Below are 14,391 nucleotides of genomic sequence, written 5' to 3'. Positions count from 1 at the left end.
ACTGTTCAAATAAACCTACCATTAAAATTATAGACTGATCATTTCTTTGTCAGTGGTCAAAGGTACAAAATCAGTAGGGGATCAAATACTTTTTTCCCTCACTGTATTCTTATTCCATCCCTTTACATTTGTGTATTAGGTAATTGTGAAATTGTTAGATAACTTGTTAGATGTTGCTGCACTGTCGGAACTAGAAACACAAGCATTTCGCTACACTCGCATTAACATCTGCCAACCATGTGTATGTGACCAATAAAATTTGATTTGATTTGATGTGGAATGAGTCTATGTGCTTTAATGGCAGACATAGAGAGGCCTTGAGCTTCATGGAGATCAAGGTAACATAATCCCAGTGCTGTTGTGTAAAAGTATGTTTGTGTGTGTGTGTGTGTGTGTGTGTGTGTGTGTGTGTGTGTGTGTGTGTGTGTGTGTGTGTGTGTGTGTGTGTGTGTGTGTGTGTGTGTGTGTGTGTGTGTGTGTGTTCAACAGCTCAACAGCTCCATAAACTTTAGACACAGACATGCTAGTCCTATAGTGTCAGTCAACGCTATAATGTACAAACTACCCTCCGATAAAGAGGAAGCGGGGGCGTATAAGAGGAGAATGTCAGGTTGCTAGTGGCTTAGTTCTGTTTACTCTGGCAAAGCGAATGCATTTTTCAAACCATAAATACGCAGAGAGAGCCTGATCTTGAATTGGGATGGAGGTGAGGCAATAAAAATTAGTACAGAAACCTGTGGAGAACATTTGCTTCAGCATATTGACATCTGTTTACTCTGAGTTGTTGAAAGAGAACTCTCGCAAGGGCAGGGGTGAAAGCTCCCAGTCTGTTCAGCTCCCATGTCAGCGCTGGAATGTTCGATTAAAAAACATGAGCTGGCGCACACCCAGAAAAAATAGTTTGTGTGGAGGTGCTGACTAATGGCGAATGAACTATAAACTATCAAAATAAAGAAAGTTGCACACTCCATGTATAAACTCGCAGCAATTTAATGGGTATTTACCAATGTTTCGGCATCACCGTGCCTTCCTCAGGGTAATGTCATGAATACTTGAACCAGGTTATGTAGACAAAAAGTGCAATTAGTGTAACCAATGACAATAGTGAGGGGTGTGTCATAATGACTAAGTGAATTAAAATAAATTAGTGAAACTGTAAAAAAATAGCATATGGCATATTAAATGTGTTATGCTATTGTTATCATGTAGAAACATAATGGAATATTGTACATCATATTAGCATCAACATACATTGTTTCATTCAATTTCACAAAACAATTTCATATTTCATTTCATTTCATATTTGTTACATGTAATCTTTTGGTTCAACCTTAATGTATATTGAGCATCATCAAACAGGGGGAATATATTAGGTGTATACTAAATAACCAAAAAAGAAGTAGAACTTCTATGTGTGAAATTTCCCAAGATACCAACTTTCTATACAGTCGCGAAATTACACAAACAAGTGTCTCCTCCTCCAGGTAGACCCATTGTAGCAGCAATCGACTCTGTTACATCCAACATTTCCACATTTGTGGATTACCACATTAAACCGATGGTTGAGAGTCTCCCATCTTATGTCAAAGATACTAGTCACATGATCTCATTGATAGAGGGCTGCTGGCCACTTTTGATGTGGAGAGCTTGTACACTAACATTCCACACACTGGAGGCTTGCAGGCGCTGCAACACTTCCTTCAGCAGAGGAACCTTGCTCCATCCAATGATCGCATCTAACAACTTACTGAACTGGTATTATCCCATAACTACTTTATCTTTGAGTCAGGCTTTTTCCTTCAAAGTTGGGGTGTAGCGACGGCCTCCCCTTTTGCCCCAACTATGCAAACCTTTATGTGAGGCAATTTGAAGAAGCACTCCTTTATAAAACAGAGACACACCCCTTACTTTCTAAAATACTTCTATGGAAGAGATATATAGATGATGTCTTTGTGCTCTGGGAAGGAAGTCAGCAGGAACTAAATGAATTCCAAACTCTACTAAACAAGAGCTCTGAATACCTCAAATTCACCATGCAGACTGATGAGAGAAAAATAAACTACCTGGACTTATGGATTATCAAAGACAATGATGCATTACACACAGACTTATACACAAAGCCCACAGATCGCAATACCTTGTTATGTGTGGATAGTATGCATCCCCTTCCTCTCCAGAATGGTCTACCATATAGCCAGTTATGCAGGGTTAAACAAATCTGTGGCCACCAGTCAGATTTTGACAGCAACGCAAAAAAAATGACAGATAAATTCAAAATGAGAGGCTACAAGGTCAAAACTTGATGCTGCAATGATGAAAATATCTCAAAAACCAAGAGAGGAATTTTCTAAAAACTCAACCAAAGAAGAAAAACAACGCAACCGTCTTTTGTACTAAGTACACCAAGGGTTCGGAGAAAATGAAAGCAATCCTGAAAAAGCACTGGCATATTCTGCAATCAGAACAAAAAATCGCACACCTCTTCAAAGAACCCCCACTGGTTGTCTATAAGCATGGTCACAATATTGTGGCTCATGCGCACAGTGCAATAGCACTATAAAAATGTCTTTCTTAGGGGTATCATCTCATGCAAGACCAAGGGAGTAATCTATCTCATCACCTGTTCATGTGGAAAAGCCTACATAGGACAAACGAAAAGACAATTAAAACAATGAAGAGCTGAACACCACAGCTCAATCAGGTTTAAGAACATTGACTATCCAGTAGCAGCTCACTTTGTTGAAGCTAACCATTCAATCTCCTCCCTCAAATACACAGGCATTGAGCATGTTGCTCTACCAAGGAGAGGAGGTAACATCGAGATCCTTCTACTACAAAGGGAGGCTTACTTGATATCCTGTCTAAAAACATTGACCCCTAGTGGTCTGAATATTGACTTTGATCTCAGGCCCTTCTTACGAACAAAAGTTTCCTTTATGAACAAGTCTTATAAATGTATATATTTTTCTACAGGTTATTAGCGTATACCTAATATGTTCCCCCTGTTTGATGATGCTCATTGTACATAAAGGTTGAACCAAAAGATAACATGTAACAAATATGAAATGAAATACGAAATTATTATGTGAAATTGAATGAAACAATGTATATTGATGCTAATATGATGTACAATATTCCATTATGTTTCTATATGATAACATTAGCGTAACACATTTAATATGCCATATGCAATTTTTTTTACAGTTTCACTAATTCATTTTAATTTAATCATTGACACACCCCTCACTACTGTCATTGGTTACACTAATTGCACTGTTTGTCTACATAACCTGGTTCAAGTATTCATGACATTACCCTGAGGAAGGCACGGTGATGCCGAAACATTGGTAAATACCCATTAAATTGCTGCGAGTTTATACATGGAGTGTGCGACTTTCTTTATATTGATAGTTTAGGGCTGGAATGTTCCAGAACGCTTTTTCTTTCTAAATGACAATAACACACCATTCTCTATGACTATTCTTTAATGTGTTGGTAGTGCAGTATATTTTAACCTCCACTCGAGCCACCTAAAAATAGCTTGGTTAGTGAGAGGGTTAGAGGTGTATAGTTTCAACACCAAAACGTGTTGTTATATTGATCCCATAAAAGCCATTAGCCCTTATAGCAGCAGCATTATGGAGATATGATTTCCTCATAAATGTTAACCAGCCGAGGGGATGGCTTTTTACTGCCTCTGGTAAATCAAGACGTTGCCATGAAAAGTAACAAGCTAATCACTCAATATAGGCACTCCAGGATGCCTTGGATAGACTGTCCAGCTGCATCCCAAATGGATGCACGAAAAAGGAAATAGGGTGCCATTTGGAACACACTCTCAGAGCTGCAGCAGAGCGGATATTCAATAGAGAAACCTAGTGAATCAAGGTGACAATGTGTTTCTGTGTGTAACTATGACAGCTGTAAGCTGCTTCTGGATCTGTGTGTATTGCTGGAAATCATGTCTTCTAAATCTCCAGTAGGTGGTCAGAATGGTGTAAAAGGGGTTTACGGATTATATCCAATGCAAATATGTCATGAATACAAGGATTACAGAACACTTCAGGTTGGCAAGAAATAGTTCATCATATTTTGAAATAGTTATTTCATTTACTTGTTTTATTGCGCGACAAGCTACCATCTATGCAGATTCAACATTCAGGTTAATTTTCCAACTGAAAGATATTGGCCTGGAGGAGCAAATTCTTGTCCAAAAAACAAGTGAATAGAACTCTGTAAGTGCTGAATGTATGTACTCACTTGTGAAAATGTTCTTGCGTGCTGCAGGTCCGCTGGTGTTGTTCTTCACCACCTCCAGTTTGACCTCGTACTCCTGACCAGGTCCTAGCCCAGACTGCTCGAACATGGTGTCAGGGCTGCCCAGGGAGTTCAGAATCTCCCCATTCTCCTCTTTCTGACAACACCAAACAACACCAGTCATTAAAATGGTATGGCATGTTTTATGATACACTTCCCCTTGGGGATCAATAAAGTACCTATCTATCGAGTGTATCTACCGTTACCCACCTCAAAGTCAAGGTTAGCTTTGGGCTGATGCCCAAATGGCACCCTAATCACTACTTTCCCAGGGCCTCTCTGGTCAAAAGTAGAGCACTTTCTAGTGGATGGGGTGCTATTTGGGACATAGCCTTGGTGTGGGAATAGGGCAGCCACATCGTACTCAGAGGATTCTGTCTGTGATTGTTAAACTACTGTAAGGATGTGGGGGAACTGAATGTAATGAACTGTGGCTTTCAAGTCCTTGGGCTACTTCTCATAGGCTTTTGAAAAGAAAAAACAAAGCATTCAGAAACAATAATGGTTCTGTGCCTCATTGCTGCAGTACATGGCCATTAGAGCTGTCAACAGAAGCCTCGCCGAACATTTAGTCACATTTAACTGCTGACATAGAGACTTGAATACTGGCTCTGCTAAATTATTTCCACAGGATACTCTGGTTCACATAGTATTTATCCCAAATGGCACCCTACACCCTATTCCCTATATAGTGCACTACTTTTGACCAGGACCCATAGACCCATAGGCTTCTGGTCAAAAGTGGTGCACTATATAGGGAAAAGTGTGCCATTTAGAACACAAACACACATAGCTAGGGCAATTACTGAAGCTAGGAGTGGGTCTATCTGTCCTTTCATGGGGTGGTGTATGGTTTCGACCACAGGAAAGTGGGGATAATGATAGGCTTTTGGCTTCTGAAGATCTCAGCCTCCTCCTTGTGGAATATGTAGAGACAGATCCATTAACAACATGTAATGCACCATGGGAGACGAGGGAGAGGAGTGTTGCTCACTCAGATTGTCTGAAGACAAGGGGTCTACTACTGAAAACTCTGTGTTTCTACTACTGATAACTCAGTGTTTCTATAGATGAGAGTTCTACTATTGATAACTCAATGTTTCTATAGATTTTTATTTATTTTATTTATTTCACCTTTATTTAACCAGGTAGGCAAGTTGAGAACAAGTTCTCATTTACAATTGCGACCTGGCCAAGATAAAGCAAAGCAGTTCGACAACATACAACAACACAGAGTTACACATGGAGTAAAACAAATATACAGTCAATAACACAGTAGAAAAATAAGTCTATGTACAATGTGAGCAAATGAGGTGAGATAAGGGAGGTAAAGGCAAAAAAAGTCCATGGTGGCAAAGTAAATACAATATAGCAAGTAAAACACTGGAATGGTAGATTTGTAGTAGAAGAAAGTGCAAAGAAGAAATAGAGATAATGGGGTGCAAAGGAGCAAAATAAAATAAATAAATACAGTAGGGGAAGAGGTAGTTGTTTGGGCTAAATTATAGATGGGCTATGTACAGGTGCAGTGATCTGTGAGCTGCTCTGACAGCTGGTGCTTAAAGCGAGTGAGGGAGATAAGTATTTCCAGTTTCAGAGATTTCTGTACTTCGTTCCAGTCATTGGCAGCAGAGAACTGGAAAGAGAGACAGCCAAAGGAGGAATTGTCTTTGGGGGTGACCAGAGAGATATACCTGCTGGAGCGCTACAGGTGGGTGCTGCTATGGTGACCAGTGAGCGGAGATAAGGGGGGACTTTACATAGCAGGTTCTTGTAGATGACCTGGAGCCAGTGGGTTTGGCGACGATTATGAAGCGAAGGCCAGTCAACGAGAGCGTACAGGTCGCAGTGGTGGGTAGTATATGGGGCTTTGGTGACAAAACGGATGGCACTGTGATAGACTGCATCCAGTTTGTTGAGTAGGGTATTGGAGGCTATTTTGTAAATTACATCGCCAAAGTTGAGGATCGGTAGGATGGTCAGTTTTACGAGGGTATGTTTGGCAGCATGAGTGAAGGATGCTTTGTTGCGAAATAGGAAGCCAAATCTTGATTTAACTTTGGATTGGAGATGTTTGATGTGAGTCTGGAAGGAGAGTTTACAGTCTAACCAGACACCTAGGTATTTGTAGTTGTCCACATATTTTAAGTCAGAACCGTCCAGAGTAGTGATGCAGGACAGGCGGGCAGGTGCAGGCAGCGATCGAATGAAGAGCATGCATTTAGTTTTACTTGTATTTAGGAGCAGTTGGAGGCCACGGAAGGAGAGTTGTATGGCATTGAAGCTTGTCTGGAGGGTTGTTAACACAGTGTCCAAAGAAGGGCCAGAAGTATACAGAATGAGAGGTCTACTACTGATAACTCACTGTTTCTATAGATGAGAGGTCTACTACTGATACTCAGTGTTTCTATAGATGAGAGGTCTACTACTGATACTCAGTGTTTCTATAGATGAGAGGTCTACTACTGATAACTCAGTGTTTCTATAGATGAGAGGTCTACTGCTGATAACTCAGTGTTTCTATAGATGAGAGGTCTACTACTGATAACTCAGTGTTTCTATAGATGAGAGGTCTACTACTGATAACTCAGTGTATCTATAGATGATGAGGGGACTACTACTGATAACTCAGTGTTTCTACTACTGATAACTAAGTGTTTCTATAAATTAGAGGTCAACTACTGATAACTCAGTGTTTCTACTACTGATAACTAAGTGTTTCTATAAATTAGAGGTCTACTACTGATAACTCAGTGTTTCTACTACTGATAACTCAGTGTTTCTATAGATGAGAGGTCTATTACTGATAACTCAGTGTTTCTATAGATGTGGGGTTTACTACTGATAACTCAGTGTTTCTACTACTGATAACTCAGTGTTTCTATAGATGACAGGTCGGATACTGATAACTCAGTGTTTCCATAGATGTCTATTACTGATAACTCAGTGTTTCTATAGATGAGAGGTCTCCTACTGATAACTCAGTGTTTCTATAGATGAGAGGTCTATTACTGATACTCAGTGTTTCTATAGATGTGGGGTTTACTACTGATAACTCAGTGTTTCTACTACTGATAACTCAGTGTTTCAATAGATGAGAGGTCTAAACTCAGTGTTTCTATAGATGAGAGGTCTACTGCTGATAACTCAGTGTTTCTATACATGAGTGGTCTACTACTGATAACTCTGTGTTTCTATACATGAGAGTTCTACTATTGATAACTCAGTGTTTCTATAGATGTGGGATTTACTACTGATAACTCAGTGTTTCTACTACTGGTTCTATAGATGAGTTCTACTACTGAAACTCAGTGATTCTACTACTGATAACTCAGTGTTTCAATAGATGAGAGGTCTACTACTGATAACTCAGTGTTTCTACTATTGATAACTCAGTGTATCGATAGATGAGGGGTCTATTACAGATAACTCAGTGTTTCTATAGATAAGACATCTACTACTGATAACGCAGTGCTTCTATAGATGAGAGGTCTACTACTGATAACTCAGTGTTTCTATAGATGAGAGGTCTACTACTGATAACTCAGTGTTTCTATAGATGAGAGGTCTACTACTGATAACTCAGTGTTTCTATAGATGAGAGGTCTACTACTGATAACTTAGTGTTTCTATACATGAGAGGTCTACAACTGGTAACTCAGTTTTTCTATAGATGAGGAGTCTACTACTGTTACAGTCGTGATAATGGACGGACCATGGCGCAGCGTTATTTGAGTTCCACATCCTTTGATTAAGTGAAAACTTCTCAACAAAATAATAAACAAGCAACGATACGTGACTTACATGGTGCAACAAGCACAAACACAAACAATATCCCACAAAAGCAGGTGGGAACAATGGAGAAGTTAAGTATGATCCCCAATTAGAGACAACGATAATCAGCTGCCTCTAATTGGGAACCATACTCAATCCCAAACATAGAAATGATTCGACTAGAACACCCCCTCGTCACACTGTGACCTATAACACCATAGAGGACCAAGGGCTCTCTATGGTCAGGGCGTGACAGTACCCCCCCAAAGGTGTGGACTCCGGCTGCAAATCCTGAAAGCAAATGGGGAGGTTTGGGGGGGTGACTAGTGTTGGTGGCGGCTCCGGTGCCGGTCGTAGCCACCGCCCAGACCCCGGATCCGGCCATGGTGCCTGGCTGAACGCTGTGCCTGGACTGGGCATCGGCGCAGAGGAAGGCTCCGGCCATGGAGCTGGGTTGGCCGCCGTGCCTGGACTGGGCACCAGCGCAGAGGAAGGCTCCGGCCTTGGAGCGGGACTGGACGCCGTGCCTGGACTGGGCACCGGCGCAGAGTAAGGCTCTGGCCTTGGAGCAGGACTGGACGCTGTGCCTGGACTGGGCATCGGCGCAGAGGAAGGCTCCTGCCATGGAGCGGGATTGGACACCGTGCCTGGACTGGGCACCGGCGCAGAGGAAGGCTCCGGGCCATTGCACCGGTGCAGGAAGCTCCGGGCAGTGGACAGTCACTGGAAGCTTCGGACCATTGACCGTCACTGGAAGCTCCGGGCCCTTGACCGTCACTGGAAGCTCTGGGCCATTGACCATCACTGGGAGCTCCGGAGCCGATGACCGTCACTGGAGGCTCCGGGCTGATGACCGTCACTGGAGGCTCCGGACTGTGAAACATCACTGGAAGCTCTGGACTGTGAACTGTCGCTGGAGTTTCCGGGCTGTAGACCGTCACTGGAGTCTCCGGACCGTACACACGCACTGGAGGCCTGGTGTGTGGAGCCGGCACAGGTGGCACCGAACTGATGACAGACTCTTCAGGGCGAGTGTGGGGAGCCGGCACAGGACATACCAGGCTGGGGAGGCACACTGGAGGCCTGGTGCGTGGAGTAGGCACAGGTGGCACCGGACTGATAACACGCTCTTCAGGGCGGAGCGGGGAGCCGGCACAGGACGTACAGGGCTGGGGAGGCGCACTGGAGGCCTGGTGCGTGGAGCCGGCACAGGTGGCACCGGACTGATGACACGCACTTCAGGGCGAGTGCAGGGAGCTGGCACAGGACGTACCGGACTGGGAAGGCGCACTGGAGGCCTAGTGCGTGGAGCCGGCACAGGTGGCACCGAACTGTTGACACGCACTTTACGGAGGGTGCGGGGAGCTGGCACAGGACTCACCAGACTGCTGACAGGCTCTTCAGTTCGAATGTTGTGCAGAACACACCTGCACAACATCTCTCCTCTCTCTCTCTCCCAACTTCTCCATCGCCTCCCTGACGGTCTCTGGCTCTTCAGGACAAGTGCGGGGAGCTGGCACAGATGGCACCGGACTGATGACCCAGTCTTCAGGGCGAGTGCGAGGAACCGGCACAGGACATACCGGGCTGAGAAAGCTCACTGGAGGCCTGGTGCGTGGAGCCGGTGCAGATGGCACCGGACTGGTGTCACGCTCTTCAACACGCCTGCGCTGCAGCATACTCCTCGCTACCACCTCTTTCCGGTGTTTTTCCTTGAATTCCTCCACCGACTCCCAAACGGGCTCTGGTACTCCCCGCTGCTCAGTCGACCACCCCATGTGCCCCCCCCAAAATAATCTTGGGGTTTCTGTGGCCGCGGTCCTCGGCGTCATCACTGTCCTTCCTGATCTTTCTGCGATTCTCTCCAAGGAAGGGTCTCGCATCATCCCCGGATTTCCTCCAAGGTCCAACTCACTTTATCCTCCCGAGCACGCTGCATGGTCCTTGACTGGTGGGATATTCTGTCACGGTCGTGATAATGGACGGACCAAGGCGCAGCGTGATTTGAGTTCCATATCCTTTTATTAAGTGAAAACTTATCAACAAAACAATAAACAAGCAATGAAAAGTGACTTACGTGGTGCAACAAGCACAAACACAAACAATATCCCACAAAAGCAGGCGGGAACAGGGACACCTTAAGTATGATCCCCAATCAGAGACAACGATAATCAGCTGCCTCTAATTGGGAACCATACTCAATCCCAAATATAGAAATGAATCGACTAGAACACTAGTCACGCCCTGATCTACAACAGCATAGAGATCCAAGGGCTCTCTATGGTCAGGGCGTGACAACTACTGATAACTCAGAGTTTCTATAGATGAGATGCTCTGCTACTGATAACTCAGTGTTTCTATAGATGAGGTGGTCTGCTGCTGATAACTCAGTGTTTCTATAGATGGGAGGTCTACTACTGATAGCTCAGTGTTTCTATAGATGAGAGGTCTACTGTTGACAACTTACAGTGTTTCTGAAGATGAGGTTCCAGCCATCAAAGGGGATGTCCAGGGGGTCCCACTGAACCTCTACTGCAGTCTCCCTCACTGATGTGAACTTGAGTCCCTCGGGCTCAGGGAGATCTAATGGGATGAGACTTACAAATGAAACCATGTTTGATGTTCTGTTTACTAAACCCTCAGGACACGCAGCACATGGACTGTGTCAAAAATGGCACCCTTTTCCCTACATAGTGCACTGCTTTCGATCAGAGCCAGCCCTATGTGTCCTGGTCAAAAGTAGTGCACTATATAGGAAATAGGCTGGCTGGTTCCAATGATGGGTAGATCAAGGGTAACAACTTTGAAAAACTACATCATCCCAGGTACAATTAGGAATTTAATTAAATGAGATTAGCAACAGATGTTCGCATGAGCCCTGCAATCAATTTGTTGATATAAATTTGATTTTTATTGACTGCCCATTATGAATGTCACTTTAGCATTACCCCAGATCTGGGAGAGCCAACAAGTCAGGCACCAAAGGTGAGGTGAGGTTGTACGGAGTCCATTTTAGGACAGTCTCAGTCAGACTTGAGTCTGTCTTATCACAAGTTCCTGGTGAGACTGAGACGGCCCTAAAATGGACAGCGTAGAGGTGACTTACAGCTCCGGGCTGAACTTTCCCCAATTACAGATCATCCTACCTTCCACCAATCCTAACCTTAACCATTAGTGGGGAAAATGCTAAACTGACACAAGGTGAGAGTCTTCGGTCAAGTTTTTACTACTCCTGACTTACGTGTTGCCACTCTGGCACTGACAGGGACACTCCTCTTGTTGCTGAGGACAGCGAAGACACTGATCAGATACTCCACACCAGGCTCCAGCTCACTGATGGTGGCGTTCTTCTGATCCCCAGGCACACGCATGTCCAGCTCCAGGCCTCCAAGGGCGGTGGGCACATAGGTGACCAGGTACTCTGCCACCTGCATCTCGTTAGCCCAGGACAAGTCCACTGTCTCTGGGGTGACCTCCTGCACTGTCAGGTCCTTGGGTGGAGACACTGGAGAGAATCACAACCACATCATGTTAAGGGACATATTCGGTATAGTAGGTATAATTGTAACAGATTATACCTACTATGGACTTGGTTGGGTACGCTTTATAAAATAACAAAATAACACACAACTACGATACGTATCACAAATGCAAAAGGACAATGCCTATGAATCACTTTCAAGTTCAAGTAGTCTTATTGGGCAGGGAAATTAAAATGTCCGGATTTGCTAAACGTAGAATTTCTATCTGGAAATTCCAGCAGCTACACAACTACACTTCAATAGAGGGTGGGCATCGAATAGCATCATTTGCCAAACCCATTTTTTTTTTAAATGTCTCTGATCTGAGGTATTTTGCGGCAACTAACAACATAAATTCTCCAAGATGACTCCAATAGCCATGGACATTTTCATTTGACATCCACATTAAACAGCAACATTATTTATTCAAAGCAATATAACCAATGTTGTGCAGCCAGAAACTTTAGCATTTAGATTAAGGTCATCATGTTGAAATGTTCCTCAAACATATCAGCCATAAACAAATTATATCACATCAAGCGATACTCCCATCAACCAAAGGATGTGAGATCTCTCTCTCTCTCTCTCTCTCTGTCTCTTTCTGTTTGTCCAAAATTACACCCTATTTCCTAGTACAGCGATTCTCAACTGGTGGGTCATGACCCAAATACGGGTCATGGGAGGTTTTGAATGGGTCGAGAGTGTGAGTAAACATGTTTATATTATATTTTTTATTAAACATACTCCAGTCTGAAATTAAACTACTAAAACCAGGTAGAAAGTGTGTAGGAATGATAATGAACCTATATATTTTTTTATAATTTAACCTTTTTCTTTAATCACAGTATCTTCAATATAGAGCTATTAGCAGAGCTATTTAGAGGATTTGGTTGATTTTGTGGTCTCAAACCAGTGAGCTTAACATTCCTCATCAAGAATATGGGCAAAATGAAATGAATGACAATGAAAAAGGTGGGACTGCTGTTCCCTTTTCATATAACTAGTACACTTACTATCAATATAGCATTCAAAATAGTTTCCAAGATTGCATTTTAGCCCCCCCAAAAATTCCTATTGTATTGCGACTGAGACAACCTGGTTCAATTTGGGTTCTGAGGCAAAACCAGTTGAGAACCACTGCCCTAATACACTACTTTTGACCAGCGCCCTATTGGCCCTAGGTCAAAAGTAGTCCACTATAAAGGGAATAGGATGCCATTTGGAGTTCATCCTCAGTTTCTTACCCCTAGAGCAGTCCTCTCCGATGAAACCTTCGTTACACAGACACACTCCATCCATACATCTCCCCTGGTCCTCACAGTCTCCTGGACAGGTCAGCACAGAGCAGTCCAGGCCCTGGAATCCCTCGAAGCACACACACTTCCCGTCTACACAATAGCCCCTCTCCAAGCAGTTGTTGGGACATGTCTTCTCACTGCAGTCCTCCCCAGCAAAGCCTTTGTCGCACACACACTGGCCGTTAACACAGTGCCCACGGTTCAGACAGTTGTTGGGACAAGTCAGCTTGCTGCAGTCTTTGCCCGTGAAGCCAATGAAGCACACGCACGTACCGTCAACACACTCGCCGCGTCCCAGGCAGTCTTTGGGGCAGGTCTTGATGCTGCAGTCGTCCCCGGCGAAGCCTTTACTGCACACACACTGTCCATTCAAACAGCGGCCTCGGTTCAGACACTTCATTGGGCAGGAGATTTCAGAGCAGTCGTCACCCTCGAATCCTACATTGCAGACACACTCTCCATTGACACACTGGCCTCTGTTGCTGCAGTTGTCTGGGCAAGACAGGATGGAACAGTCCACTCCCTCGAAGCCTGGGTCGCAGATGCATCTCCCGTTGAAGCAATGGCCTTTCTCAGTACAATCGTTGGGGCAGGTGAGCTTGGAGCAGTCTTCGCCGCTGTAGCCAGAGTGACACACACATTGGCCGTCGACACACATCCCACGGTTGTTACAGTTGCTGGGGCAGGTGAGTTCCCCACAGTCATCCCCGGTGAAGCCCCCCTCACAGAAGCAGGTTCCATTGACGCAGCGGCCGCGGTCATAGCAGTCGTTGGGGCAGATGAGCTCGGAGCAGTCGTAGCCCATCCACGGCTCGTCACACACACACTCATCGTCTATGCAGCGGCCGCGTCCCAGGCAGTTGTTCAGGCAGTTGGTCTGGGAGCAGTCATTCCCGGTGAAGCCGTCCTCACAGATACACATGGCGTCGATGCACTCCCCGTTGTCCCCACAGTCCTCCTGACATGGCTCCATGCTGCAGTCGTCTCCGTGGAAGCCCTCGAAGCAGACACACTTGCCATCGACGCAGCGTCCCTGGTCTTGGCAGAAGTTGGGGCACTCAGGCTCGGTGCAGTTGGGTCCCTTCCAGCCAGGCTCACACACACAGCTGCAGGTCTCAGTGCTGAAGTTACCACGGCCGTTACAGTAAGGCTTGGTGGCCACCTCACCTGAGGAAACGTAGAGGAAACAACACATACATCTATTAAATTATGATAATACTATAATATTTGCAGCAAATAATATATGTACAAAAAGACAATAGCAATGAGTCAGAATAGGGAATATTGATCTGTAGCAGAATTAAAACCAATGTGGGAATGTAATCTAAGTGAAAACTACAACTCTAACTGCCGCAAGAACAGTGTTTCTAAATCCTGGTCCTTGGAACCCAAAACATTTTCCTTTTTGCCATAGCACTAACACATTTTATACAATGAATGTACCCACTATCAAGCCTATAGTTGAAACAGGTGTGAAACAC

At 44.4% G+C, this 14,391-nt stretch overlaps 1 protein-coding gene across 2 annotated transcripts in view; it reads right to left on the bottom strand.

The window, feature by feature from the left end:
- LOC106580533 (tenascin) overlaps positions 1–14,391 on the bottom strand; it is a 72,950-nt gene that overhangs the window by 32,767 nt on the left and 25,792 nt on the right. For both annotated transcript variants that reach the window (XM_014161717.3, XM_014161716.3), the window contains exons 3-6: positions 12,857–14,077; positions 11,333–11,596; positions 10,559–10,674; positions 4,261–4,414 (exon numbers count right to left, since the gene is read on the bottom strand). In XM_014161717.3, coding sequence (XP_014017192.3) covers positions 4,261–4,414; positions 10,559–10,674; positions 11,333–11,596; positions 12,857–14,077 — 1,755 coding nt within the window. The remainder of the gene's footprint in view (positions 1–4,260; positions 4,415–10,558; positions 10,675–11,332; positions 11,597–12,856; positions 14,078–14,391) is intronic.

This window comes from Salmo salar, chromosome 20 (assembly GCF_965601325.2).
Source record: "Salmo salar chromosome 20, fSalSal1, whole genome shotgun sequence".
In the NCBI taxonomy this organism is placed as follows: Eukaryota; Metazoa; Chordata; class Actinopteri; order Salmoniformes; family Salmonidae; genus Salmo; species Salmo salar.
This window is presented reverse-complemented; position numbering and strand designations above follow the sequence as displayed.